Source organism: Notamacropus eugenii, chromosome 7 (assembly GCF_028372415.1).
Source record: "Notamacropus eugenii isolate mMacEug1 chromosome 7, mMacEug1.pri_v2, whole genome shotgun sequence".
Lineage (NCBI taxonomy): Eukaryota > Metazoa > Chordata > Mammalia > Diprotodontia > Macropodidae > Notamacropus > Notamacropus eugenii.
Genome location: NC_092878.1, coordinates 26,688,924 through 26,704,773, shown reverse-complemented (window position 1 = coordinate 26,704,773; position 15,850 = coordinate 26,688,924). Strand labels below are relative to the sequence as shown.

The 15,850-nt window shown below is 41.5% G+C and overlaps 1 protein-coding gene across 2 annotated transcripts; it reads left to right on the top strand.

Moving 5' to 3' along the window:
• Positions 1-460: 460 nt before the first annotated feature.
• CCDC32 (coiled-coil domain containing 32) lies at positions 461-12,040 on the top strand. Of its 2 annotated transcripts, none has more exons than XM_072624380.1 (4): positions 461-572; positions 6,075-6,330; positions 9,868-10,024; positions 11,301-12,040. In XM_072624380.1, exons 2-4 carry the CDS (start codon positions 6,087-6,089, stop codon positions 11,431-11,433), a joined length of 534 nt encoding a protein of 177 aa, XP_072480481.1. In that variant the 5' UTR covers positions 461-572; positions 6,075-6,086; the 3' UTR covers positions 11,434-12,040. The 2 variants fall into 2 exon arrangements, with proteins under 2 accessions (XP_072480481.1, XP_072480480.1); XM_072624379.1 differs by lacking the exon at positions 461-572 and adding an exon at positions 642-974.
• Positions 12,041-15,850: the final 3,810 nt, after the last annotated feature.

Here is a 15,850-nt window from a genome sequence, read left to right as displayed (position 1 = left end):
GGCAGTTCCCTAGGAGGTGCAGAAAGGGCACAATATGTAAGTGGTCGGAGATCTTTCAGTCAAACCAAACACGCATTTATAAAACATGGGTGTGTGCACGTGTGTGTGTGTGTGTGCATATAGAGCAGGGCTGAGAGTACCAGGGAGCGAACCCGCGCCCAGAAAGACTCGGTGACCCTAAACCTCGCGCCTCACTCTCCAGAGAGACCCACGCCTGCCACGTGCTCTCCGTCTCCTAGCAACGGCTGCCCCGCCCCCCGCCTCGGCCTCGCCTCCGCTCTCAGCCCCGCCCCTCCCCCCGCCTCCGCTCTCAGCCCCGCCCCTCCCCCCGCCTCGGCCTCGCCTCCGCTCTCAGCCCCGCCCCTCCCCCCGCCTCGGCCTCGCCTCGCTCTCAGCCCCGCCCCGCCCAGCTTCTCCCTGCAGCCAATCCTCCAGCAGGACCTTAGCAGCTCTAAAGGCGATTGGAGGAGGCGCGATGCTTATCACTTGGAGTCTCCGCCTGTCGGGTCATTTTGGCTGCGGAGGCGAAGGTGGAGACCAGTGCTCTGCGGCTACCGGAGCCTGCCGTTGGGGTAGGTGAGGGAGGGGCCCGGGGACCTGGGACGACTCTTCTCCTGCGGGGCGCGGCTCCATCCGGGCCTGGGGGCGGAGCCGCGGCCGTCCTCCGGGTCTGGACGCCCGACCTCCTTGCCCGGCCCCAGGCCTAGCCCCAGCCCGGACCCGGCGGGGCCGGGCGCTGCCGCAGCCCCCACGTTGCCGTGAGGATTCGGTGGGCCGAGGTTTGGCCGCTGCGCCCCCGACCCGGCTGCAAGGCTTCCTCCCTGGGTTTCATTTCCGGGCCCTCCCACGGGCTCCTGCGCTTAGAGATCCCCCAGATAATGGCGGTGCAGGTCAAGGACGGGTCACCTGCCTGGTGTGTGCTGGAAAGTGGAGGAGGAAGAAGTGGCGGACCCAGTCAGTCTAATAAGCACTTAGTAAGCGCCCACGGTGTACCTGGCCCAGCCCGAAGATACAAAGGCGAAAGAGAGCCCCTGCCGTCCAGGAGCGCCCGGTCAGGGGGGAGCCAGCTGGCAGATAGCCACGCACAAAGCAGACAGACGCAGGACAGACTGGAGATGCTCACCAGGCGGGAGACATCAAAGGGGGGAGGCTCTAGGTGGAGATGAGAAAGTGGAAATGCCCATTCAAGGAACCTAGAGAAGGGGTCAGAAGTCTGGGGAGGGGTGGGGGTGGGGGGAGGGCAGCTGATGGAAAGGCTTTGAAGGTCAAACAGTATCATATTTAATCTTGGAGGTGCTAAGGAACTACTGGGGTTTACTGAGGAGTAGGGGTAACCTAGCCTCTCAGCACGCAGCCTATGTGGCATGGAGGTGAGGGGCAGGGCTGGGAAAATTAATGAGGAGAGCCTGTAGGATTCCAAGAGGTGGAAGTGAGGAGGGAGTATTCCAAGTTTGGGGGACAAGGTATGCAAAGAGTGGAGGAAAGAGATGGGAAGCTTTTCTAAGCTCCAAGAGTTTTCTCTTCAATAGTAAAGTCCTTAGTAGTAAATTGAAAATCTAAAAACCTAAAGTTGGGCCTATTTCCTTATTTAAAGCCAAAAGACTTGAATTCCAGTCCTCCATGTGCTGCTCACTACCTTGTATGCTCTTGGAAGGTCATTTAACCGGTTCCAGAGTGAGTTTACTCATCTCTAACAGGAGGGCATTAGACTCCCTTCCAGCTCTAGAACTCTGATCCTAAAGGCATGGAAATCTGCATCCCAGGCTGAACTTGACTCTAGATTCTGGTTTCAGAAGCCTGCTATGATACACTCTGTGTCATTTTAAACAAGTCCTTAGGCCTCTGTGGGTCTTTGTTTCTTCAACAGTAAATAAAGGAACTTCTCTCTTCCTGTCCCTGTGCTACTGGAGGAAGTCACACAACAGAATTGGGTCCCCTCTAAACTTATGTTATTTCTTTCATCTTAATTGATTTTCTGTCCTTCTTTCCTCAGCAGCTGTTCCAATCTTTTCTCTCCTCAAGCCCCCAGTAACTGCCCCCATACCACCTGTGACTCAGCTTGGCAGATGTCCTCCTGGTCTCTTGTTTTTACTAAAAATGTCAATACATCGAGCTTTCTCATTTTCCCAATTCCATACCTCAAAACCATTTTGTATCTTTAAAAATTCATAGATTATTCCATTTATTTTTAGGTCCTTTTTTTCCGGATTCATTCCGCCCTCCCCTACTTTATCTGTCCTTTTCCTCCTTAACTCCATTATCTGAGGAATAAATGGCCCTTTTCTTTGCCAAGGCCAGTGTTGCTACTTGTGCCCCTTTTCTGTCCCCTTTCAGATAATCAAGGATATTGCCCTATTGGTAACTCCTTTCTCATTTTCAACGGGTCCTATGCACTGGCTTTTCCCCTCCTGCCAACAAACATGTCCAGATCTCTATCTTGAACAAAACCCCAAACTGTGTTGCTGTCTCCTGTTTATACATTACCTTCCTTTCCCAAAGTAATCTTTCAGTCCCCATCCAGAGAACAATCCCTTAAAATAAAGACTAAATGAGAAAGGAAGAACAGGTCGTTGTGTGAAACTGACCGACTCATCCACGGAAGACTTAGCTCCTGCCATCTGGAAGGAGAGAAGCGCATCCTCATAGCTCTGCTTCAGGGCCAGACTTCGTTAGGATAATTCCATGGTTCAGATTTTTACATGCATTTCATTCATGTTGGTGGAGTCATCGTGTGTGCGTTGCAACACATGTTGTTTCCATAGCTCTTGCTAAGCACTTAATAAATATTTTTTCATTCTTATTTCCATATACTTCATTTTCTTTCAGTTCATATAAGTCTTTTCATGCTTCTCTGTATTCTTCCTAGTCATTTTTTTTACAATGAAGTATTATTTCACTGCATTCATGTACCACAGTTTTTAAGCCCTTCTCCAAATCATGGGTTTCTGCTTTGTTTACAGTTTTTTGATACTGCAAAAAGTTTTGCTATCAATATTTTGGGGAGGTATGTGTGAGACCTTTCTTTCTTGAGGCGAGTACCTGGTAGGATCTCCCTTATCTTTAAAAAGTGTCCACTTTACCATACTCTCCCCTCAAACTACTGTACCACATTTCTCTCCTTTTTTATTGGCAAATCTTGCATGCCCTTTTCTGCTTTGGCTCATCCCAGGCCTCGTTAGGGTACCTGCTATCACCATAATTGCTGCCAAGTAGATCCTCCCCTCCCCTTTTCAATCCAGGATGCCCAGGGATCCACCCCAACTTCCCTCCCAAAGCTGCCTTCTTTTTTTACCTTTTTGGAAAGATGCAGAACACCCATCACTCTCTTTGCTGTAGAATCTCCCTACTTACACCCACTTCCTAATGATGGTGAGCCCCTCACTTCTGGGCTGTCACCCCTGCTAGACAGTCACCCCAGTGTATCCGAAAGGCTCCAGGGCCTTGCTATCCAGTCAATCAACCAGTAAGCAATTAAGTGCCTACTGTGTGCCAGGTGCTGTGTTAAACATGAAGATAGAAAAAGAGGCAAAAAACTGTTCTTGCCTTCAAGGAACTTACAGTCTAATGAGGGAGAAAACATGCAAACAAATGTATGCAAAGCAAGGTAAATACAGGATTGGTAGGAAATAGTTAACAGAGAGGAGGCCCTGGAGTTAAGAGGGGTTGGGGAAGGTTTCCTGTAGAAGTGGGGATCTTAGTTGGAATCTAAAAGGAAACCAGGGAGGTCAGTAATCAAGAGTGGAGGAGGGGGAGAGCATTTCAGGCATGGGGAAGTATCTAGTGATGGAACAGCCAGGAGGCCAGTGTCAGCTCTTCAAAGAATCCCTGTAGTGGGGAGTATGGTGTAAGAAGACTGGAATGGTAGGAGAGGGCTTGGTTATGAAGTGCTTTGCATATCAAACAGTGTTTTGTATTTGCTCCCAGAGGGAAAAGGAAGCCACTGAAGTTATTGAGTAGGAGGTGGTGGGTGGTGTGGGAACTAGAGTGTGTGATATGGTCAGACCTTCACTTTAGGAAAATCACTTTAATGTCGTAATGGAGGATGGATTGGAGTGGGGAGAGACTCAAGGCAGGCAAACCCACCAGCAAGCTATTGTAGTAATCCAGGCATGAGGTGATGAGGGCCTGGACCCTCATCTGTTAGGAGAGAAAAGAGGTGTATTCAGTAGTTGTTGCAAAGGTGAAATGGATAGGTTTTTGCAATAGTGGATATGGGAGGTGAGAAATAGTGAGGAATTCAGAGTGACTCCTAGGTTGTGAGTCTGAGGGACTGGGAGGGTGTTGTTACCCTCCACAGTAATAGGGAGGATTTAAGTGCGTGTGTGTGTGTGTATGTGTGTGTGTGTGTGTGTGTAGAGGGGAGGCTTAGGGAGAAAAACAAAGATCCAATTTGGACATAATGAGTTTAAGATGTCTTCTGGACATGTGATTCAAGATGTCTGAAAGGCAGTTGGAGATTGGCAGAGAGGTTGCGGTAGGATAACTGGTAGATATTCAGTTTCTCAATGCTTAGAACCTCTGATCCTTTCTTTCTACTTATACAGGTTTCTTCCAGTTAGAACGTGAGCTCCTTTAGAGCAGGAACTGTCTTCTTTTTTTTTACCTCCCCTTTTTCTTGCCCCTACCATTGCTGTGTATCACAAGGTTTGGCACATAGTAAGGCTTAGTAAATTTTGTTTTCATTCATTCATGGTGAGGTCTTCCAGAAGTTCCTGTTTGTGGATGGACATGTTGATTGCATTAATCCTTAGAACGTTGAGAGTCTCTTGGAAGAGATCCAAAAGAGTTTGGCTTATTCATTCACACAGGAGAAATCCAAGTGGACAAGGAAGAAGAGATCCAAAGGAGTTTGGCTTATTCATTCACACAGGAGAAATCCAAGTGGACAAGGAAGTTGAACAGAAGGGCAACAGTGGGCTGGATTGGTTTTGAGGAAGCTGACCCTAAACTTCCCAGAAAAGCAAAGTCACATCTTTTCATTACTTTCAACTGGTGTTGCTATGTGTTAGAGAGATAGGGGATATAACGCTTTCTGAACTAAAATGAGTATCACACAGACGGCAATGAAGAGACTTGTGAAGGATGTGAACAAGCTGCAGCATAAAATCAATAAGGAACTTCAAAGAACAGGAGTAAAAGATGTCACAAGAAATTGTATACGATAGAAAGAGAAGATGGGTTGGTCAGATGGCAGGAACAAAGGGATGATGGGCGGATAGTCAGAGTGTTTCACCCTCTTGCTATTAGGAGGGATCAGAATAGGCCTCCAGTGTGTTGGGTGGATCTCCCGTGGCAAAGTCTTGGGAAGGAAGGGATAAGAGTTCTACAGAATGGGCAGGCAAGGGTGGGGTGCGGACTGTGCCATTGCAGGGAATTTCTGAATTGATGAAATTGTCTGCCCATTTAAGTACATAAAAGGAAGATACATACACAAAACAGGAGCACCAGAGCTAACTGTGGAGTAAATGATGAAATACATATGGATGATCTTTTTAAAAATTCTTAGTTTAATTAGTTTTACTTTTGTTTGAGAGTAGTAATTATTTAAATTAATTTTAATAATCATGAAAAGATTTTAAACCTTCTTTCATCTTTCAGCTTCTAGCAGGGTTACCCACATATAAGTCTTTTTTTTTGTAAAAGTAAACATTTTATTGCTATTCTTTTTATATATCACTGTCACTTCCCATTGACTTTCCTACCCTTCACCCTCCAGAATCCTTTCTCCAAACAACAAAAAGGACGGTTAAATAAAACAAATCAGCACATTGACTCTGCCTGACAACATCTGCTGCATTCTAGACATACCGTCTCCCGTCTCCTCACTGATAGGAGGGAGGCACACTTCTCAGTAGTTCACTGAAGTCGCAATTAGTCACTGTTTTGATCAGAGTTCTGATGTCTTTCAATGTTTTTTTCCTTTACGTTACGTAGAAATCCGATGAAGTTAAGTTATCTTCTTTAAAAATCTTGCTAGGATCTCTTTCATTAGACAAATGGAGAGCTGGTTGGAATGTACTTTACCTATGGAACCTTAAAGTTAGTTCTTACAAATTGGCGTGTGTGTTTTTCAGCTAAGATTCCAAATGAAATCATTTGAGAGCATTGATTCTGCTGTTCCAAGGTCCAGCCGGGACCTTTGGGCAGAAATCTGTTCCTGTTTGCCGAATTCTGACCAGGGGGATGATCCCAGAGATGCCTTCTCCGATTCCTTTATGGATTTATCTCTTGGGGACAAAAATGAGAGAGAAACTGCCAGCTTGACTGTTCAGCCAGATCTAAAGCCTTGGGCTCCATTGCAGGATTCAGAGGTGTATTTAGCATCTCTCGGTGAGTACAGAGGAGCTTCTTTGTCAGTATGGTATCATAGTAGTGAAGCTTTATCAGCTGCATGAGAACCGGGTTTGATGAATTGATGAATTAAATTTTCTCCTTTTAATTTTCTTGCCCTAAGTGGTATTTTGGATTATGTTTGTGTTCTTAAATTTTTTTTGAAGGCTATCAGGGTTAAGTGACTTGTCCAGGGTCACACAGCTAATAAGTGTATGAGACTTGAACTCAAGTCCTCCTGACTCCAGGGCTGGTGCTCTATCTACCGTGCCACCTAGCTGCTCCTGCATTGTGTCATTGTGAAGTCTCCAACTTTCTCCTTTGGCATAACTAGGTTATCTAACTAACTTTTCCTGCCTTCCACTGCTCGTGCTGAATTTTGTTCATCAGACTGTCCTTCCTTACTGGAGCGTAGTCTTGCTTTTCAAAGATGCCCCAAATTCATCGTGTCAGTGCTTAAGTTTGACGGAAGAAGGGGGGAATGGGCCTATAGCCATACGTAGGATCCTGCACTTTGAGAAGTAGTCATGCGAGGTTGCTTTTTGATATGGGAAGATACTTAACCAAAATCAGCTTCTTGCTGATAAGGGTGCTTGCGTTTCTTACCCTACAAGGCAGTTAAAAGGATCAAATGAAATGATACATGTAAAACATTTTGCACGTCTTTGCTACATAAATGGGTCATTATTCTGTATAAGGTTGTTAGAGAACAGATGAAAGCCTTTAAATACTAAAAGGATTAGACTTGTTTTGCTTGCTTCGTAATTAAGACCAATGAGTTACTGTAAAGCTGGTTTTGACCCAGTAAAAAAGTTCATAATGATTAGAGACCTGTTTTGAAGTGGAATGGACTGTGATGGGTGGTAGCGACTTCCCTATTGTTGGATATTGGTGAATTGGAAGCTAGATGACCACTCATAAGAGATATTCATACAAGGTGAGTGTTCCTCCCAAGTTGAACTTAGTGACCTCTGAATTTTTTCCCAGTGCTGAGGCTCTGGGATACCGCAGTGACAAGACATAGGATATCTCATAAAATAATATATTTAAAGGGACTTGAGAGGCCATCTATTCCAACACCTTCATTTTAAATATGAGAAAACTGAAGGCCAAAGAGCGTTATGTTAACTTGTCCAAAGTCACATAGGTAGTGAATATCCGTGATGTAATTCCTAAGTTCAGCACTCTATCTCTGATGCCACAAATTGCCACATGTCTTTTGATATTTAGGAAACACCCTTGTCTCATTAGTAACCCATTTAGAAACTCCCCAAGTTGGTTGCTTCTATACCTGATTAATTTCATGTACTTTATTTTTATTTTTATTAGCTTTATTTTTAGATGGTGACGTTTCTTAACCTTATCCCTAGATCCTCAGTGTGCAAAGAATTTGGAGTTCATGTCATCTTACTTACAGGTTACATTCTGTTATTGTTTGTTTGATTTTTGTGGCATCTGGTCCATTCTGGAGAATTATATGGCATTTAATGAAAACTAAAATGTATAAAAATTTTAGGAGAAAAAACTTTTAAAAATTTTATAATGCTCAGTCACATAATTGGAGGAATCTTGATGATCAGGAAGTAATAATGGTAATCATTGCTTTAGTTTTGGGGAAGGAAATTTAACAGAAGTACAGATGAAGCAGTGAACTTAGTTTTTAAGGAACAACATAGAAAGATAAAAGGGGAAATGTTAGTGCAGTGATAGAAAAAAAGAGTGGTATAGTGGGGAATGATCAGGAAGCTGAAGATAGCAAATTAATTTGCGAGGATTCTACCAGGACAAAATAAATGAGTCACAGTTATGGCTGAAGCGTTGCAGCGTGGTTGTTAGAGGGCTCCAGAGCGTGTGTTTAATGACTGCTTTCAGTCATTAAGGTCCTTTTGATTCTGTCAGAGCCAGGCTTAGTGGACAGTCAGTCCCCGTGGAGTAATGATGACTGTTTCAGCTGATGGTGACTGATTCTGAATCCTGGACTCCATTTCTTCTTTTTTATATTATTTAGGTGAGGGCCTGTCATTACCACAATTCCTTCTCTGAGAGGTAGTGAAAGAGAGGTAGAACATTCAGAGAAAGAACTATGGAAACAATGCAGATTGAAGCATACTATTTTCTCTCTTTTTGTTTCTTCTTTCTTGTGGTTTTTCCCTTTAGTTCTAATTCTTCTTTACAACACAACTGATGTAGAATTGCATGCCATCTTGGGGAGAGGGGAGTGGAGGGAGGGGGAGAAAATTTAGTACTCAAAATTTTATAGAAGTGAATGTTTAAAACTAAAAACATAAATAAGATTAAAAAAAGAAATATAGAATTGATTGGAGTGTATAATGATGGCTCCTATACTACATTCACTGGATCTCCCTTGATCAGCTCGGAGCAGAGCCCTCTGAAGAAATGGACGCTTTCCATGCCCAAGACCAGAACAAGCATCAATTTCATGTGTTATTTTTTTTTTTTTCAGATCTTAACATATAAGTGAAAGAATACTCAGTTTAAAAACAATGACTTTATTTTAACTCCTTTCTCACTGTTGAGAAAACGAAATGCCCCAAACATTTAACACTTAAAATAGTTGGTTTTCTTGGCGATTATTTGCAGCTTGATAGTAATTATTCATTGTTTTTATCAGCATACACTTTTAAAAATTAAAACCATTGTGAGTCTTAAAGATTTTTTTTTTGTTTGTCATTTGAAATGGGTGAAGCAATCGTTTGGACAAGATTTTTACATATTAATCCATATGCTGTAAGGAAAAATGAAATTCAGAAATTAAGTGAATGGTGATGAAATCTCTGCCCATATTGTTTCAAGTAAGAAGATCTGTTTAATAATTACACTTAAAATGCAAATGAAATTAATTAAATCTATCAACACACAGCATATTGACCACATTCAAAGGGAATGGAAGATGCCTTGGTTTATTGGGTTTCAATGTCTAGGCTGCAACTTGAACAACTTAAAAAGTCTCTTTTTGTTTTGAAAACCTTTAATCAGGAATTTAATCATAGAGAGATTGTAAAAGTTTCATGTTACTGAGTTCTCACCAGAAATAAATTAGTGTCTAATGAACTATTGGATCTTTCATCATCTTCTCTGACATCTTTTCTAGTTCTCTCTAGTGAGATTTGAAGAAGCACTTCATGTCACTGTATTAAAAAGAAGTGCCATATATGTTCCTTGGAGAGACTATTGTTCAGTTGGAAGATGACAGTATTCACATTGTCAGGAGAAACAAATAATTCCTTAGAGAATAGCATGTTGGGCTTTTGTGATTACTGAGAAGGTATATACTTGCTTTGATTATAAGGTCCTGTAGGCTTTACTGTTCTAGGGATTTTTGCTTCAGAATGGAAAAAAAAAAGACATTGTGAAGGTAAGAAAAAAAATTGCTGGTTTCCCTTATCATGACTGATTCATATCCAAGCTCATTTTGGAGGAATTTATCAGTGCTGAAAGAACTTGAATAACAAACATTGGTTTTCAGATTTAGCTGAAGTCTCATTCATTATTAGGTGTCTTTCCTTTTCTTCTTAGAGAAGAAACTAAAAAGAATTAAGGGTTTAAGCCAGGAAGTGACTTCCAAGGACATGCTTCGTACCCTTGCTCAGGCCAAGAAAGAATGCTGGGATCGCTTCCTTCAAGAGAAGTTAGAATCTGAGTTCTTTGTGGAGGGCCTTGAGTCTGATGAGAGGTAATGAGCCACTAGGCTATAATATTTCTTTACACTCACATATGCTACAATTTGTTTCAGTTTTTCTCATAGAACCAGTCTTATTCCTGAGGACAAGTTTCTCATTCCCCCTAAATTGAAGGATGGTCCTGTGTTCTGATATCAGTTAATATCAAATCAAATTCTTTTTTTAAAACTGTAATCTGCACTTTTAGATATTAAAAATATCCTCAGAAGTCGTCCTTTTAAGAGGAAGGTCCTTTATTTACCTTTATGCCTGATGGTGGGTTTTTGGAATGTGTGTATGTTGTTTGCTAGAGTGAACGTTGCAGGCTACACCTTAGTTATGTCAGGGTGAAATGGTTAGGTGTGTGGCAGAGATGAACCAGCCCCTTATATATGCGTTTTTAAAACTTACTGCTAAGTATATATTTTATTTTTAATCACATTTGATTCTGAATTGTGTCCCTTCCTTCTATTAAATGAGCCATCTTTCACACCAAGGATGAAGAGAAAAATAGTTTATCAAAACCAACATATGCAATATTTCATACCCAGAGTTCCCCATCTCTTTCAGGAGGGCTAGAAAGGGACGTTTTCACAGCTCCTCCGTGGCTAAGCTCGGCCATTGTAATTTGTGTGTGTCTGTGTCTGTGTGTGTGTATACGTATACATGTACATCTATCTATCTATCTATCTATCTATCTATCTATCTATCTATCTATCATTGTGTATACACACATGCATAATTTTTAAGGTACTTATTTTAGTTGTGTTCTACTTTTTAAAAATTCCCCTTCAATAGTCCTTGCTGAGAACCTACCCCAAGTAGCATGGTGATGTAAAAAATAGGACATGCAATTCTTGCTTTTGAAGCTTGCCACTTAGGAGAAGATGACACATAGAAAGAGGACTAATAGTACAAGTCAGAACGTGTTAAATGAGGGTTCTGAATAATAACTCTAATAGCAGGAGATCATTGTGGGCAAGATTGGAAGGAAAGAGACCCTCACTTGGTAGCTGTTCATTGTAAAGGGGAATTTATCATTTGGATGCTTTTCTCTTGGGAACTGCCTGTGGTGGGAAGCAACAAGAAAGCTACTCAATTGATGTGTGTGTGTGTGTGTGTGTGTGTGTGTGTGTGTGTGTGTGTGTGTGTGTGTGTGTGTGTGTGTGTGTGTGTGTGTGAGCCAAAGGTTGGTGGGGGATGTGGAGGGAAAGCAAATAAGCATGGTAATCCTTAAGTGAATTCATCAGTATGTCTATTAAGTTCACCTTCTAGCCTGTTCTTTTATAGTACTTTGGAACATTTCAAGAGGTGGCTGCAGCCAGACAAAGTGGCCATCAGCGCAGAGGAGATGCAGTACCTGATTCCGCCAGAGTTGAAGTCTGAGAAGCCCGGGGAGGAGCCAGCAGCTGTGGAACAATAAACCATACACACCACGCAGCTGTCACAGGTCCCCGAGGACCAGTGGAGTTCCTCAGCAGCAAGTCATGAAAGGAGAGATGAAGGTTAGAAAAAGAGAAGCAGCCCAAATTTCTACTCTGCAAAGCAAACAGCTGCAGGTCCCTGAGGACCTGTTTGAGATCTAGCGCATATGTTTGCCTTGGATGAAGTAACTGGTCCAGTGCATGCTGGACCCAAATATTGCTTTTCTCTCTGCTGTTTTGCAGCTTTTCCAGGCCTTGAAACTGCAGGTTAGATCTCTGTTAGTAATCTGATGAAGGACCAAGCATGGAAAATGTTTGGAGAAATTGATACCTAGGCTTGAAAGGACAAATTATGTGAACTTTTTTTACTTCCTTCATGGGTAAACAAACTCAGAGCTCTCATATTGCTCTTTGTATCCCTACGTGGTAAGAGATTTCTGTTTAGTAGAACAAGCCTATCAGACTCAGTGTTCCCTGTTCATGTTCTAGACACTTCTGTAAATTTTGTAAGGGCATAGGGGAGGCAAAGTCTGCTATCTCAGATGTCAGCCCCTCAGATTCTGCTCAGTATGCTATGCAGTGATATTAAATAATACCACTATCTGACATTTGTGTGATGCTTCACAGTTTTTAAAGTTCACTCACCTGAACTTTATCTTTACCGCAGCCCTATGAACGGGGCAGGGCACAGGTTGTTATTCCTATCTTATAGGTGAGGGGAAGTCATTTGCCCAGGATCTTGTCTAGTAAGTGATGAAGCCATGACTAGAACTCAGGTCTTCTGATCCTAAGTCCAATCCTTTTTTTCCCCACTAAATGTTGAGTAGACTAAGTGGCAAAAATCTGAAGGAAATGGATTGTGTGGTTTTTTTCCTTAGTGTCTGATTTATTTTTGTGATAGGTTTGGAGAATGGAGAGTGCGAGTGTATGTGTGTAGTACAGCTATGAGCGCCTTTCTGTTTCATTTTTTTCAGCTGTCTTCTGAATTTAAAAATTCCAGGTTCTAAATCACAGTTTAAAATGGTTTTAGTATTTGGTTGGTATTACAACTGAAAAGTTTTGTTTTCATACCCTTTGGCAGTTCTCCTAACTGAGCCATAAGCTTCTTTCCATGCTTAACTTGTTTTAATTTGGTATGTACCGTCCACAAAAACCTTTTCTCACATTAATATCAGCTTTTATGCATCATAGTACTTATGGGTACTTTCAGAGAGAGAGAAAAGGAAAAAAAATGCACAGAGCAACAGAGCACGTCCCTGCTTTGCCCATGACCTTCTATTTAATGAGTATTCTTCTAGCAATGAGAAACTCGGGTCGCCTCCATGGGCAGTGTTGCTTCTGCTGCCAGGGCTCCACAGCCTAATTTAAGCACTGAACTGAGGTAATTGGTACCTTGGTAATTCAGATGGAAAGAGTGTTGTAAAAACCATTGATTGTTCTTTAAGTGTAAACGCTTGGTCTGAAAGAAAAGAACCTTGGCTATACATGGATTTGGAAATTTCTCTAGCAGCCTTTGGAAATATTTTTCCCTTTTAATTACCAATACATACTTTGTTCAGGGAAAGTGTAGAAATTATTCTTTTAACCAGGAGGCTTCATTCAGTATCTTAGTATCCATGACAAATCCAGAGAGATTGCAGTCCCAGTAAATTCCAAGGAAGCTAGAGTTGGCTCCTGTGCTTGCTGCAAGGAAGTCTCTTTGATGATTTTCAACATCTTCTCTGTGCTTTGTGGTCATTTGCTGGCCTTACAATAAGTGGATGGATTTTTGTTTTTAAAATTTCATATTTCATCACTAATAGAAACAGTATCTTTTTTTTTTTTAGTGACAGTAATTTTAAAAAGTCAGGGAAAAGGAGTTATCACCAATAGCTAGAGCAGCCAGAGAAAGTGTTGCCTTCTAGGATATAGGAAACTAATTGAATAGAACCTCCGCAATTCAAAAATCTGTCATTGTCTTTTTCCTGCTTTTTTGTGTATTTCAAAAAGAAAAGGAAAATTATTTTTAAAAATGTAAATAGGATCTTATTTTTTTCCAATTACATGTAAAGGTAGTTTTCAATATTCATTTTTTGTAAGATTTTGAGTTTCAGATTTTTCTCCCTCTCTCTCTCCCCTCTCCCCTCCACAAGATGGCAGGTGATCTGATACAGGTTATACATACGTAATCATGTTAAACATATTTCCACATTAGTCATGTTGGGAAAGAAGAAACAGAAAAGGAAAACATGAAAAAAACCCAAAGAAAGTGAAAACAGTATTTTTCCATCTGCCTTCAGACTCCATTAGCATTTTCCATCAGGAGTCTTCTGGAATTGTCTTGGATGATTGTGTTGCTGAGGAGAGCTAAGCCAATCATAGGTCCTTTCCCCTTTTTAATGATCTCTTTTGGATACAGACCTAGTAGTGGTATTGCTGGATCAAAGGATATGCATAATTTGATTGCCTTTTGGACGTAGTTTCAAATTACTCTCCAGAATGGTTGAATCAGTTCTCAACTCCATCAACAAAGCACTAGTGTCCCAGTTTTCCCATATCTTCTCCTGGGATAATTCTATTGCTTCATATACGGGTTTGAGTAGTTGGGAGCAGACATGGAGGAAGACCACTTTTTAAAAATAAATGTTTTATTGAAGCTTTTTTTAGGTATATCACTATTACTTCCCACTGACTCCTTCTGCCCCTTGCTGAGTAGACCATTCCTCATTAAAAAAAGAGGCATAGTCAAACAAAAACAAATCGGTACAGAGTCTGTCTTGAAAATATATGCCTCATTCCACACCTCTGGTCCACCATCTCTTCTGAGAAGTGGGATTGGTCACTTCTGCATTCATTGGAGTTTTGAAGTCTTTCAGTATTTTTTTTCTTTACAATATTGCAGGCCTCATGTGTATTGTTGTTCTGGTTCTGCTTACTTCACTCTACCATTTCGCGCAAGTCTTCCCAGGTTTCTCTGAATTTTAGTATTCTTGGGATACAATGATATTTCACCGCATTCGTATAACATAATTTGTTTAGTCATTTCCCAGCTGTTGGGTATTCCCTTTATATTAAGTTTTTTGTTAATACAAATATGTTGCTATAAATATTTCTCTACATATATGTATAGGACTTCTCCCTCTGTCTTTCACTTTCTTGGATTACATGCCTTATGGTGATAAATCAGGGTATAATTTCCCCAAGTGATTAGATGAATTTGCCACTCTATGTAACAATGTGTTAATGTGCCTGTCTTCCCACAGCTCCTTTACCTTTTTCGTCTTTTACCTGAGGATCAAAGAATCATAGATTTAAAGCTGGAAGGGTCCTCAGGTTATCTTTCCCATCCTGCCCCTCACCCCCCTTTTTGAAGATAAACTCAGGCCCAGAGATGTGTAGTGACTTGACCACAGTCATACAGGTAACTAAATGTTCAGCTGGAAGTTTGAATCCGAGTCCTCTGACTCCAAATCTGTTGTTCGTTAACAACTCATATTTCTGTAGTTCTTTAAGGTTTTTCTCCCAACAACCCTCATCTTTGCTAATCTGATGGGTGTAAGATGACAATTCCAGGTGCTTCAGTTCGCATTTTTGTTAGTGGTTTGGAGCATTATTTCACGTGGTTATTGATAGTTTGTTTTACTCATTCATCTCCTAGGGAATGGCTGTGTTTATTAAATATTGATATTAATTGTTTATATATCTTGGGTATCAGACTTGGAGACTTGGGTATTGCTTTCCTCATCAGTTTTCTGTGTGATTGATTAGAAGCAAACATTCTCTAGGTCTAGACATCCTCTCCAGTTTAACTTGCACTGGAATATTTCCAGCACCCGTGATTTCACTACAAGCGGTGCTTTCTCCACAGCCGTAGTTTACCAGCTTGCCGTGCCTTCATTGATTTCATGAGTGTCTATCTCCTAAAAAAACCATCAGCTGGTAGCACACCCTTTGGTAATGAATCTCTGCACATTTAGCTAGCTGGCCATTAGACCACAGGCACAGAATTCAGTCACCAGGCGTATGCTCAAAGCCTTTCCGGCTTGGCAGTAGCTAGAGGTCTTCCACTTCAGCGTAATAATCTTGGAGAACCCTGCTTCACTTCAACATACGTGAGTAAGATAAGTCACTAAAATTAATATTTAGTGAAGGACTTGAACTTTTACAGTATGAATAGTAACATTGACTCAAAATTTTCCTCATTCTGTGAAAGAAAAACAAATTTTAATACCTTGGAGTCCAAGCATAGTTTCTTATCCTCCTTAGCCACTCATTAGTGGTCTTAGAAGCTGGGGAGTTCTGGGTAAGGCTTTGTTTCCAGAGATCACTGAAATGTGTGAAGAAGGAAAATCATCTTTATTACCCTTTCCTATCTTCCCTGCCTATGTCCCTAAGTTAAAAAAAATAGAAAATTGATCATTGGAGCAGTATTTTATG